Source organism: Antechinus flavipes, chromosome 3 (genome assembly GCF_016432865.1).
Source record: "Antechinus flavipes isolate AdamAnt ecotype Samford, QLD, Australia chromosome 3, AdamAnt_v2, whole genome shotgun sequence".
NCBI lineage: Eukaryota > Metazoa > Chordata > Mammalia > Dasyuromorphia > Dasyuridae > Antechinus > Antechinus flavipes.
The window spans coordinates 211,280,380-211,297,868 of NC_067400.1; the positions used below are offsets into that span (position 1 = coordinate 211,280,380).

Sequence of the window (17,489 nt, forward strand, 5' to 3'; positions counted from 1 at the left end):
AAATTTACAAAAGTTTTTAAAGCATTTTCCTTTAAAGAAAAAAAGTTAATCTTTGGCTTGATAATCTAGCAATTTTTGCTGTCTTGAGTTATTTTGATGAAGCTAACTAATACTCAATTTCCACCAGTAACATCACCCCACCTTTTTTTTTTTTTTTGAAGCATATAGTAGCTAAAAAGTAGAAGTGATCAGCTTAACAGTAAGTGGACGAGTTGAGGAAGTCTTTCCAGGATTAGCTATAGATAATTTTAGTTCAGCAGATAATTTTAGTTCAGCTGATAATTATCCTTATTAATTACTATCAGTTATATTTACTCAGAGCTTTGGCCCTGACAAGTCCATGATTTGTTCAGGTTTTCTGTCTCAAAATCCAATTTCTTTTGTACAATACCTGCTATATTGATCGTTTTCTTTATGATATATAAAGTATGGGCAATATAACTAATGGTAAGTTAGTTGAGAGGAAACTAAAGTTAGATCAAATTGATAGTTCTGGTTTTAACATGGCTTGTATATAGACTTTCTCTGACTTTCTCCAATTCTAAATTAATTCTTGCACTATCTATTTTTCATGATTGTTGTGAAGAAAACATTGTAAAATGTCAGTATGCTATTATTATTAGTAGTAGTAGCCATTAAGAAAATTAAAAGTGTGGATGGATAGAAATGACTGAACATATAATTGGGGGCTTAGGGAGCTAGAGTTCTGTTACTTGAAAGATAATTGTATTGATAGGTTACATTTGAACCCAAGAAGTCAAGGGTCATTGATTATTTCATGTATTAACTGAAGTGGTAAGATGTTTCATGTCCTTGAGCTCTTAACCAAGACAACTTCCTGTGAACTTGGCCCAATGAATTATTGGGATAAATTCTTCTAATCATGGCTTTTTAGGGTAAGACCATCTGGTTCAGCCTACTCATTTTACAAGAAAGGAAACTGACTTAAGTGAAACAACTTGAACTAAGTACATAATTCAATAAATATTTAAATGTTAGGTTTGTGTTTGGTACTAAGCACAGCTACTTTGTGGCTAAAACTAGAATTGCTTTCAAGTTCACTATGAAAGACTCTTAATTAGTTCCTTTAGCTTATATCTCATTCCAGGGCTATAAAGTTTTAGACGTGTACTAGCAAAAATATGAAGTGAAGCAATTGCAAAAATTTTAGAATGAACTGTTGAAGCACACTGTGGAATTTCCTTCTGAGGAGATCACAGACTACTTAATATTAATCTGAAAGATAACAAGTATAGGGATTCTTTAATTTTTTTCTACTCACGACCCCTTTTTGTGAGAGAAATTTTTACATTACCCCAGGTATGCAATATGTAAAAGAGGTATACAAATCAAACATTAACAAATCACATTTAGTTACAAGACCCCATATGAAGTCATGATGTAGAGTTTATGAAGGTTTGATCTAGAACAATCCTCTGGATTTCCATTTGAGAAAACAGAAGCCCACATAAATAGAATGGCTTTCCTGAAATTGTACATTGAACTGAGAACAGAGCCCACCCAGATTTGTTGAGGCTCTGACTTTGAAGGTTGCCAGTTTGGCTGTCTTAAATGAACTGAGTAGTCAAAGCAAACTGTCTTCCTAAATTCTTTTTGTTACTGAAATATTAGAATTGTAGCTTGTATTGTCATCAAAGTGAAAGGAATCACTGGAAAGTGGCTAAAGAGTCAGATCTGGAATCAGGATGTCTTTGATTGAAGTCTCAACACATTAACACATTCTATTTGTGGGAGTCTGGACAAGTTTCAAATGCTCAGTAATCTAAGCATCTCTCTTAATCTCTGAATTGCATAGAAGGTGCTGACCTGGTTTGATTAAGGGAGTTTCCTCACCTGAGCTTTCCCTCTCCTAATGGAAACCACTGGCCAAGCCCCTAACCCTACGGTGTTCTGGTAGACTTTTACTATGAATAAGATAGATACCATTTATCTGGAACAGTTTAGGCACACTTCTCCCTGGAGACAAACAAGTGGATTAAATAGTACTTGGGGGTGGGAGCAAAGATTCTTTGAATGCTATTGTTCTACTAAAAAAAAAAAAAATCCAATATTAAGCCAAACATTACCTCATGTTGGATCCTAGTTGACAGTACCAATTACAAATAATCTTACAGCATACTCCTTTTCATCTTCATGTCTCTTTAACACTTTTTACTCCCTTATGAATAGAACTATCTTGGGATAAAAGTTAGATGTATTATAGAAGAGTTGTGTCTTAGTTTGTCAGAGTTTCAAGTCATTTTTCAAATGCTCTGTCAGGAGGATTTCTTTCTTAATGCATCATACTTTATATGTCAAAGGTTGGCTAGGTTCAGTTTCCAAGCAATTTAACTTAAGTGAGTAGTTCAATATATAGTGCTTTGTACCAAGCAGACCCTCAGTATATAGTATCTGAAGTCCCTTCATATCCATTTTTTTCTTAGAAATGAATAGTTTGTTTTGCCAATTGACAAAACAATCAGATGATTGTTTTGAGCATAGTGGAAAGAATTCTGATTCTGAAGTCAGGGAACTTAGGATCTCATCCTATCCAGAAGAGGGCTTCTTAAACATTTTATATCCCTTCTTTCACAATCCCTTTTTGCTGGAGAAATTTTTGCATGACCCCAGGTATATATAGGTATGTGATTTGTTGATAATAAGTCACATTCAGTAGCATTGCACTAGAGTTGCACTTGGAGTTGCAAGGCACAACTTAAGAAGCTTTGATCTAGTTAACTGTCACCTATTTGATGCTGGACATTTCATTAAAACTCTGTGGGCCTCAATATCCTTATTTGTTCAATGGGATTATTAGATTAGATGGACTCTGCTCCTATTCCAGTATTCAAACCACCACAGTCCCAGTTTGCCAAGATCTCATATCAGCAGCATCACTTCTAAGTATTTTTTGCTGATTTATTTTGATAAAATTTATCAGTAAAACAGGAATCATTCTGCCTTATTAGGATGTTAAGTGAGAGTGTGGAAAAATGGGATGGAAAGTCTGAAAAGGCATAGAAACCTCAACTAAGTTTGTGTTACCATTTTAATTCTTTGAGAAAATGGCCTTAAAATGACTTTGTGGCCTTTGTGTCTCTGCTCTGTGTAAGTCAACAGCAACAAAACAAAAGCAAAACAAGCAAAAAGAAAAAACCCTCTTCTTAAAGCAGGGGTTCTTAACCTTTTTGATGTCAAGGACCCCCTTTGGCAGTATAGGGAAGCCTCAAAAATGATATTTTTTCCTTTTCTTTTTTCTTAGTAGAATTTTATTTTTCCAAATACATGTAAAGATAGTTTTCCGGTTTGGATATGTATACTTATTTTGTATTTAATCTATACTTTAACATATTTAATATGTATTGGTCATCCTGCCATCTAGGGGAGGAGGTGGAGGGAAGGAGGGGGAAAATTGCAACAAAAGATTTGGCAATTGTCAATGCTGTAAAATTACCTATGCATATAACTTGTAAATAAAAAGCTATTAAGAAAAAAAGATAGTTTTCAACATTCATTTTTGTAAGATTTTGTATTCCAAATTTTTCCACCTTCCCTCCTCCTTCCCTAAGACAGCAAGCAATCTGATAGGATGTATAAATATGTGCAATTCTTTTAAATGCATTTCCATTTTTTGTTATGTTGTGCAAAAAAAACAGATCAAAAGGGTAAAACCACAAGAAAGAAAAAACAAACCAACAAAAAAGGTGACAATACTATACTTTGATCCTCATTCAGTCTCCATAGTTCTCTCTCTGGATGCAGATTGCATTTTCCATCCCAAGTCTATTGGAATTATCTTGAATCAGTATTGAGAAGAACCCAGTCCATCACAGTTGATCATCAAATAATCTTGCTGTTCCTGTGTGTACTCTTCTCCTGGTCCTGCTCACAAGAATTATTTTTTAAATTAATAAAGTAAATAACAGAAGGATTACAAAGGAAACAAAATTTTATAGAAGATAAAACTGACTTTTTTTTTCATCCAAATTCATAGATCCCTAGAAGTATGTCCATGGACCCTTTGGGGGGGATCTGTGGTCCCTAGATTAAGAATTAATATATCTTAAAGTATAACAAAACATAGTACAGTGTAGAGTACAGTAAAGCTAGAGTATATCTTAAGCAGTCTCATTAAAACTATTGTGCTATAATAAATGATAAATGGGATGCTTTCAGGAAAATCTAGTAAGTATATGAACTGGGACAGCTAGGTGGCACAGTGTTTTAGAGCATCAGACCTGAGTTCAAATCTCAGACTTTTAACACTTCCTAGTTCTGTGACCCTGGGTAAGTCACTTAACCCCAATTGCCTCAGCCAAAAAGGAAAAAAGAAAAAAAAGAAAGTATATGAACTGGTGCAAAGTGAAATGATTAGAAGTAGAAGTACATTGTACACAGCAACAATGATATTATATGATGATCAACTGCAAATGACTTAGATATTCCCAGCAATGCAAAGATCCAAGACAATTCTGAAAGACTTATCATGAAAAATGCTATCTACCTCCAGAGAAAGAACTGGTGGAATCTGAATGTAGATCAACTCATATTATTTTTTAAAACTTTTTTTGGTTATTTTTTGGTCTGTTTTCTTTTACAACATGATTAATGTGGATCTGTGTTTTACATATCAAATTGATTGTTATTTCAGAGTGGGTGGAATGGAAATGAAAAAAAATGATGGAAGAAAATGATTCAGAATTTAAAATTAAAAACATAATAAATTTTAAAAATTATTTTTACATGAAAAGAAGACTCATTAAAATGAAGTTAATGAAATTTGCATAACCTGTGAGATTATTGAATATAATAAAATTGGAAAGAACCATTAATATTTAACTAATTTCCTCTTATCAAAACTCAAACTCCATATATTTGCTAGATGAGAGCATTAAGTCCTATTACTCTAATTACTCATGTAATTATATTAACACATAAAACTGTTTCTATGGAAAGTGAATTACTTTCATTACCTGACTGAGCTAGCTAGACAATAGGTGTCTAAAGGAATATGAAATGATAGTGGAAGTAAACTGACCTATCAATGTCAGAATAATCTTTCTAAAACATGGCTTCATCGTGTCACTCTGCACAAGAACCTACAGTGACCTCTCTTTCTTAATTACCACAATTCCAAACTCCTCAAATTGGACTTTAAAATCTTTCACCAGCATATCTGTAAGTTTTTTTCTTTTACCATTGCCAGGCTTAAGTTTTCCAATGTGATTGGAACAATCTCTTGACCATTCTTCACATATGGCAGCTCATATGGTCTCTTAATGCATGTTATCTTCTTTTCTCTTAATCTGGATCCTATACTTCATTTAATGCCCAACAAATAATTCATTTGTTCTCTGAAGTTTTCCTTAAAAACCTTATTCAAAAATCAAACAAAAGTCATGTTCTACACATACTGTCATAGCCATTAGAGCTAAGAGAAATATTAAAGATGATTTTTTGTCTAAATCCTTCATTTTATAAATGAGAAAATTCAGTTCTAAAGAACTGAAATAATTTGTTTAGCTATTACACAGGTATTAAAGTAGCCAAAGAAAAATGCAAACCCTGATCTTCTGACTTAAAATCTTGTGTACATTCAGACAGAAATGTCCTTTATCAAACCAAATGAATTAGATTTATTGAGTATATGATATATTTAAGACATTATGCTAGGTACCTAAATATGGTCTTTCTCAATGATGTTTATTTTTTCTTTTCAGTCTGTAAATTACTATACATTACATTTGTCTATATGTTACCTTATCATTCTCAAATTATTTCATGTAATTATGTATATCATGTTGTAATTACTATTTTCCTGATCAGATACTATTCTCTACTTGCTTTATATTCCCTGCTAATATCAAGTGGCATATTCCTATCTTTACGTTTTTTAGTAAATTCATGAATGAACTTTATACTTGATGCAAGAGGAAATCCTGAACTAATATTATTCTCTTAGTTTAAGCCCATGGAAGCATTTCTTTTTACATAATCATAGAATGTTACTGCTGCTGATAGCTTTAGTGAACACTTTGTTTACTTCCATACACCTTTTATTTTATGGATGAAGGAAATGAATCCTGACAATCACTTGCCCAGAGCCACAAGGCAAAAGTGTATGGGTGAATGAATTAGTAAGCAAAAAAGCATATCTTAAGCATTTGGTATGTACCTAAAATTGTGCTAAGTGCTGGGATAGAAAAAATTAAGGCAGAATTCTTCAGACTTCCCAGAACTTCATTCCAACTAGACATCCCTGTGTATATTACAACTGTACCAGAACATGATTAAGTGTGCTAAAGCAGCAAACTCTGTGAGTTCTTCCATGTTACAATTTCATAGATAGTATTAAGATTTCTTGAATCCTCTTTAAAAATGAAAAACAGGGCACATAAATTAACCTTAAGATCATGGTGTCCATTCATAAAAATTTGAAGTGGAAAACTTCCTGACAATGACATGCAGGTGTAATTTCCTCCCATTGTGGTAAGGACTGAGAATCTTATTTTCCTCTTGGAAGCATAGAAAATAACTTCCCAGAGTTTAAAATAAAGAGGGGGGAAAACCCTTTTACATGTGTTTTGTTTCTCAAGGGAAAACATTTTTATGTGGGAAAATTTTAGGAACTGGTGCCTTAAAATTTTGCTGCCTAACAGTTGTATGGACAGAGAAAATGGTAAAATTGCGTTTTATAGAGCCCTAAGTTTTAAAATTATTTTAAAATTAACAACCAGAAAATTAAAATACCTTAAGGATATTGAGTACAAATAGTGAAAATTTTTAATATTTTCTGTGCTTCCATGTAGGACAGTTTGGGTTGTATTAATGAGTAATGAGCATAATTGTTACTGAAACTAGGATTCAAGGAGAAAATGTAGATAATAGGTTAAAAAATCAACCAACATTAGTTCCAGATATTTGAGTTTGGCAATGTGCAAATTTTTTAAAAATTCAACCAAGACCTACTATGTGCAAAGTACAATTGAAAAATGTGGGTAATTGAATTTTTTTTCACTTTTCATTCAGAAGATTTGACATTCCAAAGAGATATTCCTAACTCAATCTTTTTTGAATTAGCTGGCAATGAAAATATGTCCACTATCTATTCCTTTCTGATTAGAAATTCTATCTAATCTTAGACATTAGTATTTTAAATTTTTATTTGATTCCTTGAAAACAGGTGCTTTCTACTTGTTTCAACTCAAAATATAGGGAGGAATAAGCATTGTAATTTAGGGGGATAAAAGCACTGGCTTCAAAATCAGATCCATTCCCAGTTTATTCTGACATTTATTAGAATGATCATGGAAGGAAAATAAATTAGTCTCTTTCAGTCTCAATTTTTTCACCTATAAAAGGGGAAAATAATCACCCTGTCTACTTATTCTTAGCATAATGGCTTGAAAATCTATAGCTCTACACAAATGTGAGTTATTGTTTATGAGTGTACAAATACCTCCAGTAATTTTCTGGTCATATCTAAATCTTCATGATACCATTTGAGTTTGTTTTCTTGGCAGAGATACTGTAATGGTTTGTCATTTCTTCTCCAGCTCATTTTATTGATGAGGAAACTGAGGCAAACCAGGGTTAAGTGACTTGCTCAGGGAGATACAGTTATTAAGTATCTGAAGCCAGAAGAAAAGTCTTCCTGATTCCGGGCCTGGAATTCTGTCCCCATCATTTAGCTGCCCCACAAATATCTCTAAAATAGAATAATTTACAAAATTCTATGTAAAGATATATCCATTCTTTCTATGCACAGCGAAATGATAATCTTGTATTCTGCTCTGATAAGATCATATTTGCAGAATTGTATTCAGTTTTTGATGCTACATTTCAGAAGCAACATCAATAAACTGGAGTATATCCACATCAGGGTATTTTTTTGCATGTTAGTCCTTTGTTCAAAAAGGATCATGGTCATCAGGAGGAGGATGTCTTGACTTGCAGATAAATTGGATTTAAGTGAGACAGAGATGAGCAAAGTCCTCAGCCTCACTGTTTCATCCAGAAACATCAGAGTGCAAACGGCAACACATAGGTCAGGACCACTGGAGATGATCTCAAGTGCAGTGGGAGACCATGGCTTTTTTTTTTAGCTAAAATCTTTCCAGGTCTCAGTTTGTCTGAGACACCCATTGAAGAAATTCCACACAGAGTAACTTGTATATTGAAACATTGAGATCACTCCATGTGTAGGTACGTTGAAGGAACTATGAATGTTTAGGTTAGAGGAGAAAAAACTTTGGGGAATATGAAAGCCATCTTCAAGTATTAAAGTCCTGTCCTGTGGAAGAAGGATTAAACTTAATCTATTTTGCCTCCAAGAACTGAGAGTAATGGGTAGAAATTGCAGAGAAATAGATTTTAGCTGGAAGGGTTCTTAACCTGAAGCCCATGAACTTTTAAAATTTCTTTTTTCAATACAATTGCTTTTCTTTGTAATCTTATATATTTCATTTCATATATTTTTAAATATTGCTAAGAAGAAGTCCATAGGCTTTATCAATATATGCCAAAGAGATCTCTCTGCTCTCTCTGTCTTTCTCTGTGTATCTCCCTATTTCTCTATGTGTATCTCTGTATCTGTCTTTCTCTGTTTCTATCTCTCTCTGATTCTCCTTATCTCTGTCCGTCTCTGTTTCTAACTCCCTCTCTCATTGTTTCTAACTCCCTCTCTCATTGTTTCTCTATACCTTTCTTCCTGCCTCTTTCTATCTCTCTATGGGTCTGTCTCTCTCTTTCTCTCCTCTCTCTTTCCTCACCCTCTCTGTCTCTGTCTCTCTCTCTGTCTCTGTCTCTTGTCTCTCTCTGTGTGTCTGTCTCTGTCTCTGTCTCTGTCTCTCTCTCACACACACACACACACACACACACACACACACACACACACCAAAGAACCCCTGATTAAAACTTCTTAATCATGAAACCTTTCCAAAATTGAATTGTTTTTCAGCAGGTCTTCAAGCAAAGGCTGAATAACAACTTCTCAGAAATGTCTACAAAACTCTCTTCAGAAAGCATGAGAAAAGATGCCCACTGTGGTCTTGTGACCTGTTTCCAAACTTAATTTACAGCTTCATTCTCCTTCCCTGTTTTAAAGTCTTTATTTCATATCATTAGCAGTGGGAAGGTTATGTTTAGTTTCTAGCAACAAATTTGACTGAAAAAATATTTTCCAATAGAACAGAGTGAAAAGGAAACATTGGGAGGAAAGCATTCTCTATACTTTTTACTTCTCGGCAGTTCTGCTCTTTTTAAAAAACTGTATTATTATATCAGATATAAAATAAAAGACTGGGTTTATGTCCCACCAATTTGTTTTAATTTTTGACAGTCATAACACATAGTTGATATATTTGATGACCAGTTATAGTTTAGTTTGGTCCATGGCAGGATGAGCCCTAATTTTTTTAAACAAGAGCACCATATGGTTAATTCCAAGTGTTGCTATTTGAGAATGGGTCACTGCCTTAGAGAAATTGCTAATTTTTCAAATAAATGGAAGGGTGAATACAAAGAGGCATATTGTCTGAATTGCTAAACATAGCTTTGGATCAGAAGTTTTGCTGGCCTTCCCACAAAGCCAGCTTGAATTAACCATAGCGGGTGATTTGAACCTGGTGTCCATTTGGTGAACTGTACTATTCTCTTACAGACTGCTTTGGGCTGTACATAACATTCCTGTCACTGTTACCGCAGCCCCCGTTAATTGTAGTGCAACAGAGAGGGTTTAAAGAGATCTGGTTCCCAAGCTTGCTAATGAGCATAAGGCTCTCTTCACCCTTAATGAACCAAGATTGGTGTGTGGATTTTCCCTGTCTTTTTTTTACACAAGGGTGAGTGGTGGGGAAAAGGAGGGAGGGTGGCAAGGGTTCACACAACCAAACAACGACTTTACAGTGAATGGATTGTGCAGCTGTGCCATTTGAAGCTGTCCAGAGTTGGAGATGATTGTACTGGGGAAGAAGTACAGCCCTGTGAGTGTGGGGCGAGTCCTTTGCTTCTGCTCCACTGGCCTGTCGGCTCATGACAATGACGGGGTCTTGATGAGAGAGCTTTAGGAAGGGAAAACTTTAGGCAGGGCTTCTTGCCTTCAGCAATCACTTCTTGTAATTCGCACAGACAGGAAAGAATCAAGTGTCATTTTGGTTATGGGGGATGGTGGGTTCTTTCACATAAGCACAACGAAATGCTTCCTATCTTAAAATCACACATCCTTTGAATGCCAAGTTTCCTGGCCAGCTAAGGCCAATTTAATTTAAAAAAAAAAAAAAAAGAGGTTTTGACTGATGAACCTTTCAACTTCTACCTATGAGAGTTGGGAGAATAAACTGGAAAGCTGTTTCTGTTTTCCTAGTGATCATTGTGAAACATGATGTAGTTTATTCAGATCAAGTATTTCAAAAGCTGGCATTATCAGTTTTTAATTTCAATCAATTACACTATATGTATGTGTGTGTTACTTTTTATGGCTATGTACATTAATAGAAATATCTGCTACTCCATTTAATTCAGCTACCTGTGCTGCACTGTTGAATAAAATATCACTAAAACATATATGTGCTAACATGAATGCTTAGGGGTTATAAACTATTAACAATAAAGGGTTCTGAAATTATCCATAATCGTTTGACTCATTTTTCCACTTCTTCTGAATTTGAGCCAAAGTATTAAAGCTGTTAAAGTATCTGCTATTTGGGTCAGGGTTCTTAACCTAGTTTGTGTCATGGATAGATCTTTTTGGTAACGTGGTGAAGTGGTGAAAACTATGAACCCCTTCTTCAGGGAAATGTTTTAAAATGCATAAAATAATATATGTAGAATTGTGAAGGAAAACACTTACATTGAATTATAGTTAACAATGTATTTTTCTAGAAAAATTTATGGACCCCAGGTTAAGAAACACTTTTTAAAGAAATCCTTTTATAAGCTTTAATTATTCACCTCTTTGGCTTTGCCATTTGAATATTCAAGAAAATCAAGAAATCAATTCAAGAAAAATTAAGAAATCACTGTTTTCTGGAAAGAAGAAGTATCTTAGAGAGATACCATTATTATTAGTTTCACCAAATAGGAATAGAAGTAAAATCTGATAGATATATCTCTGCTAAATCAAAACTTCATGTAGATTCTATAACAGGGTTATGTAAAAGGCAGCAAAAGTTGACAACCCCCAAGCCTTGTGACTAACCCCTCGTGTTTTCTCTTGCCTAATCGAATTTTACTTTGTATTTTCCAGATAGCTGATCAGCTTCCCTGGATTTCGCTGACGACACAGGAAAGCTTTGCTTGAAGATGGAAACATTGGAGTCGGAACTGACCTGCCCTATCTGTCTGGAGCTATTTGAAGACCCATTACTGCTGCCCTGTGCCCATAGCCTCTGTTTCAACTGTGCACATCGAATCCTAGTCTCCCACTGCGCCACCAACGAATCTGTGGAATCCATCACTGCCTTCCAGTGCCCTACTTGCCGTTATGTCATCACCCTCAGTCAGAGAGGTCTAGAGGGACTCAAGCGTAACGTCACCCTGCAAAACATTATCGACAGGTTTCAGAAGGCTTCTGTGAGTGGGCCAAATTCTCCCAGTGAGACCCGCCGAGAGCGGGCCTTCGATAGCAACACCATGACCTCCAGCGAGAAAGTTCTCTGTCAGTTCTGTGACCAGGACCCTGCCCAGGATGCTGTGAAAACCTGTGTCACTTGTGAAGTGTCCTACTGTGAGGAGTGCCTGAAAGCAACTCACCCGAATAAGAAGCCCTTCACAGGCCACCGTCTCATTGAACCGATACCAGATTCCCACATCAGAGGGCTGATGTGTCTGGAGCATGAGGATGAGAAGGTGAATATGTACTGTGTGACAGATGACCAACTAATCTGTGCCTTATGTAAACTGGTTGGGCGACACCGAGATCATCAAGTGGCGGCTTTGAGTGAGCGCTATGACAAGTTAAAGGTTAGTGACATGCATTTTGAGCCAGAAAATGTCATGGGAACAAAACCCTTTACTCCTTATTTCATTGGCAAGCAGGTGAAGACTTTTTCCTTGCCTGTGTTATCTGATGGGGATTAGCATGTTTTTGGCACTTGGTAAATGTTACACAAGAATGGATCTTGTAGGAAGTAGACTATTGCTTGTTATTTCCATGTTTGTGAACACGTAGGTGATTGCTAGAATTTTGGATGTGTCAACCTTTTTTTTTGTTTGTTTTGTTTTCAACGTAAGAGCATGGTAGATTATAGATAAAGAGATAAAAATCTAGCTATGGGACATTTATTTTGCTTAGGGAAAATTCTTTGTATCTTTATCATATACCAAGGAATAAAATCTTATGTCATTTTAGAAGAAAAAATAGAGGATTATAAGGATTATGGAACTCCTTATTCTATGTTTAAATGATATTTGGCTATATTCCTTAAAAGTAGATTTTGTGAGTTTCATTGCCCAAGTATCTTGAGGTTTGATCTTAATTTAATAATTAACAAGTCAGAAAATATTTGAGCTCTAGGTTCAACATAAATTTAATTTACCCCAAACTCCAACTCCATACCTAGATTCTAAGAACTCAAATTGGAGTAGATTACTTTTGAGTAGAAATAACAAGCAAGGCCTAACCCTTGAGGTCTATTCATCTTCCAAAGGAAATAGGTATAATTACTTAAAAGTACTATTACAACTGAGATATTGAGAGTATGAAGATTAAAATAAAAAAAATCCAATACTTTATCTTCACTGGCTAATTTTAGATGGGAAGGCATCAATTAAAAGGAAAAGAACCACACATTAAAAGCTTTAAGTAAACATATATTGAAACTCTTCCTCTCAGGAAAAACACATATTGTGATGTTGATCAAACATGATAAATCATCTGATTGTGTTATATATTAAATCTGAAAAGAAACTTTCCTTCTAACTAGGTTGCTACAAATCTCTTCTTGAGCAGCAAAAGATAGCTATATTTACAGGTTCTAGGTACTTTATTTCTTGATAATAGAATTAAATTAAACACATCTATTGTTTAATCTCTTTAATTCTTGATTTACTAAAGGGAATTTTATGTATAATGAAATCAATCCCTTCATCCAAGATCAAGAGTTTCACCTGTGTAACCTGTTCTACCTGAATAATCCAAAGAGAGAAAGTCATCAGTGTCTTTTCAGATTGCTTAGCAGAAAATAAATATCAAGAACTTTACTAATAGGTATAAGGAAATAAATAGATACTGTTATTTAGAGTAGTGAATGAAGGAACCAAGGAGATATGTTGACCTTAATAACAGGTAATACAACTATAAATCCTGTAGAATTCTTTTAATTAACATTGTTTTATTAAAAATAACTTTAAAAAACTGATACTATCGAGGGGCAGGGGGGTTGTTTAATTTTCCTAACAAACTCTCTTGAAATTCCCCCTAGAGTGGTAGTATGCAGGGTTAGAATTAGGAATGTTCCAAAGTATAAATGTGTTCAGTCATGATAGATAATAAACTGTATCTTCATGGTTTCAAAAAAGATCTACTAATTAAATGATGCAACATTGTCTTTTAATGATCTTAAATTTTAAAATTGTGAAATACTTTTGTTTGGCCACCTTTGTACTTGATATTTAGCCCTTGTTGTTATTTAGCCTGGTTGTTACTCTTGCTAACTATATAAATCTTATCTCTTCTTTAGTAGCCACAAGATAGAAGTTTCCATTATGATTTACTTCTTTAAGTGATAGAAATGAAACTATTCCGATGAAAAATTCTGGTACACTGGTTTTATCAAGACAATTAATTTAGCAGTAGCTATAGTCATGAAACTTGAAACATGAAATTAACAATAGAGATCAATTTTTTCAACCATAATTTTGTTTCAGTAATGTAAGAGTATACTTTAAAAACCATGTGAAATACTATCCCTGTCTGAAACATAAAGAAATGCCAATCCTTTCAAAGCTATAATGTGAGAATGTTTGTAATCAAATAAATAATATTCCAGTAAAATTTACATTTGTCCTAATATATCAGGTTTTTATTTAAGATTTGTTAAATATATGCCAAAGGATAGTTAATAAATGTCACATTTTATAAACATAAATAAAATATCTATAGAAGGTCAGGAGTCAGAAAGCAATATGAATGTCAATATTTCCTTTTGGTTTATCAAAATACCTTTAACATAAATAATATACGAAAAATTTCTACAAAACACAACAATTACTACATAGATGCAGTCATATAATATGTAAAAGGAAGATGTTATGTGCTTTGGAAGGACTGAACCATATAGGTAAAAAAAAATTTTGGAGGATTCTTACTTTGATTCAATAAAATAAGAAAGTGTCACACATCTGGCTTTCATGCTTTAGCACCTAGCAATACATAGACAATTTTGGAGAGTGAAGATGGGCACAGTGGTAGGGCAGGAAGAAAGATGATAGCATTTGTAAAAATAAGAAGAGGAATGTCTTTTTAATTCACTTTGATCTTTGGGGATGTACACAATTTCTTTGGGTATTTGTTCCTTCCTCTGGTATTAATAACAGTTATGCAACTATGCAGAGAAAAAGGAACATCAGTAAAATTTTGTTATGTTAGGAGGAAATTGTTCTTTTTTCTTCTTGTTTTTGAGAAAGCAAGAGGTATATTTTTCTGGACATTAGTATGCCATCAGAACAAAAACAAACATGATTTTTACATTGTTAAAATTTATCTATATATCAAAGAGAAATCATACACACATACACTCAAATCAGTCATGTACAATCTATACAACGAAAACCTCTTTTCATTCTGCTTGACAAAAATTTACTTCAACAAATATAATGTTTTCAGAGAAAGTCCTTTTGCTAAATACTATGTTGACTAAATAGATTATATTCATAGATGTGCATTTCCTCTTTCCATTCATTTGGAGGTTAAAAAAACTTTCTATGTTCTATACTAGGAGGAAAAGTACAGTGTGTGCTCAATAATTTGTGTCCCAGATAACTTGGGAAATTTCAATATTGTGAATTCCAGCGTGAGATATTTCTCTAACCTTCAACAACAAACTAGACTTTGCTGCATATAATTATTTGGTTACCCTGGTTAAGAACATTGATTATAAGGAATTCATGTGCCTGTAGCATACTTCAATGACATTGTAATTATCAGTGGTTCAATATAATTTCTAAAACATAGTTTCCATTTGATATCCTGTATCTTACCTGCTTAGGAGAATTACTCAAGTATGAAATCACTTGTTCTAATGCTTTCGTAATACTAAGTCTTGTACACATAGGTTTGAGTAATAACTGCTAAGCTGTAAGGTTTATAGTTTTAAAAGAGGAAAAAATTGTTTCTCTAAAGATAATTATGCCGTTAAAAAATGGAGAAGGTTTAGACAGGATAGCATTCACTGTCTCATTTAGTAAAGAGACATCCAGAGAGTATACTGCAACATATCTAACATATATAGGACTGCTTGCCATCTTGGGGAGGAGGTAAAGGGAGGGAGGGGAAAAATCGAAACATAAGCGAGTACAAGGGATAATGTTGTAAAAAAATTACTCTGGCATGGATTCTGTCAATATAAAGTTATTATTAAATAAAATAAAATTTAAATTAAAAAAAGAGACATCCAGAGAGAGAAAATACATATTTTCATTTAATTTAACAGATATTTATTTAGAGCCTACTGTATATAAGGCATTGTATTGTATCCATGGGGATTCAATAAGGGAAAAACTAAAGAGCCTTTGCTCCTAAAGAGCTTGCCATCTGATGGGGATGAATAGTAAGAAGTTGTATAATCAAATAGCAATCACAAATTAAAAATATTAATGCATTTTAGAATGTTGGATTTTAGCATAGACAGCATAGACATAAATGACAAAATGATCAAGGTTTCTGTGTTTCAGGTGACAGATTCTTTGAAAGAATAGGATTTCAAAAAGCTTACATTCTATTGATTCATTCATTGGAATAGTTACTTCCTCTATTGGTGCTGATTACAATCTGTCCATCCTATACCATCTTGTATAAAAATGTAAGTTCATAATTTGGATGGAGAAGATGAACTAGTAGCTTCCTCTCAACCTTTTTTCTATTATAATATATTCTAGTGAGAAATGATACTTATGAGTGAATATTAGTGAGGCAAATGTAGAGATCAAAATTAATTTAATGTAGAGATCAAATTTAAATTGACATTATTGAATATTATTGAAAACTGAAAAAGATGTTAAGATGAAAAGAAATTAAACTAGGCAAAAAATTTGTTATCTATAAGGATTTCACATATCTGTTGATAGTAAAGAAACATATCTAAGATGCCAAGAGGCAAAAAGGTATTCAGCTCCTGTTACTCTATCTGCAGCTGAAAGCTGGTTGTCTATCTTGTTCAGCCTACATGGATAAAAGAAGCATGGAGATTATAGAACAGCTTATTTCAGCCTGTTCATTTTATTGATCTAGTAAATAAGGCCCAGAAAGGGTTAAGTGATTTGACAATGATCAGGCAGCTAGGCCTAACATCCAGGTCCCCTAACTCCCAATCCAATCTGATTTCCATGATATTCTTTGATAACTGGAAGAAATTTCCAGAGAGTATATGGCAAATGGGTTCCTTAAAGTCCTGTTTACTAATGTGCCTAGAACCACAATCTGAATTTCATGATCATTCAATTGCTGTTGAAGTTCTTATTCAATCTACTTTTGCTCTGCTCTCCACTTTTAAAGGAAATTTAAAATTCTGTCCTATGTGAGGTTTCCAGAATTCCTCTATAGAGTTTCTCTTAATGGAATTTATTGTTCACATTAACATCTTTCCCTAACTAGTAAGGATTTCAAAAGCCATTTAGTGTAATCCTTGTATTAAAAGGACCTTATCTCCAAAAATGTGTAGTCATTCCAAATAAGTATCTGCTAACTTCTTTATAGTGTCCATGACTGTTGGAAATGTGGTAGTATTACATCAAGAGCAAATAACTGGTCTTTCAAAAATTTTCTCAGATTTTAGAGTATATCTAGGGAAGATCAACCAGAATAGCAAGAAGACTTGAAAAGATGTCACTTGAGACCCAGGTCCAATGGAATAGATATGTTTAATTTAAGGAAAAGCGGGCTTAACAAGTAAGAGTGTGTATGTGTGTGTGTGTGTGACAGAGACAGAGACAAGGAGACACAGAGACAGAGAGACCCAGATAGACAAAGAGACACAGAGACAGAGACAGAAAGACACAGAGACAGAGACACAGAGACACACAGAGACACAGAGACAGAGAGACGCACAGAGACAGAGAGACACAGAGACAGAGACAGACAGAGAGAGAGAGAGAGAAAGAGAGAAAGAGAGAGAGAGAGAAATAACTCTTCTATTATTTAAAGGTTTGTCATGTAAAAATAGAGTTGGGCTTATTGTGTGTGCACCATAGAGCAGACATAAAATATGTAGCTGGAAATTCTGGGAAGGAGGATTTCAGTGTAGTGTAAAGAAGAACTTTGTAACCATTAGATA

At 34.1% G+C, this 17,489-nt stretch overlaps 1 protein-coding gene across 2 annotated transcripts in view; it reads left to right on the forward strand.

Moving 5' to 3' along the window:
• Positions 1-17,489, forward strand: part of MID1 (midline 1) — a 194,313-nt gene that overhangs the window by 43,133 nt on the left and 133,691 nt on the right. For both annotated transcript variants that reach the window (XM_051984539.1, XM_051984540.1), the window contains exon 2: positions 11,246-11,961. In XM_051984539.1, coding sequence (XP_051840499.1) covers positions 11,302-11,961 — 660 coding nt within the window. In that variant the 5' untranslated portion in view covers positions 11,246-11,301. The remainder of the gene's footprint in view (positions 1-11,245; positions 11,962-17,489) is intronic.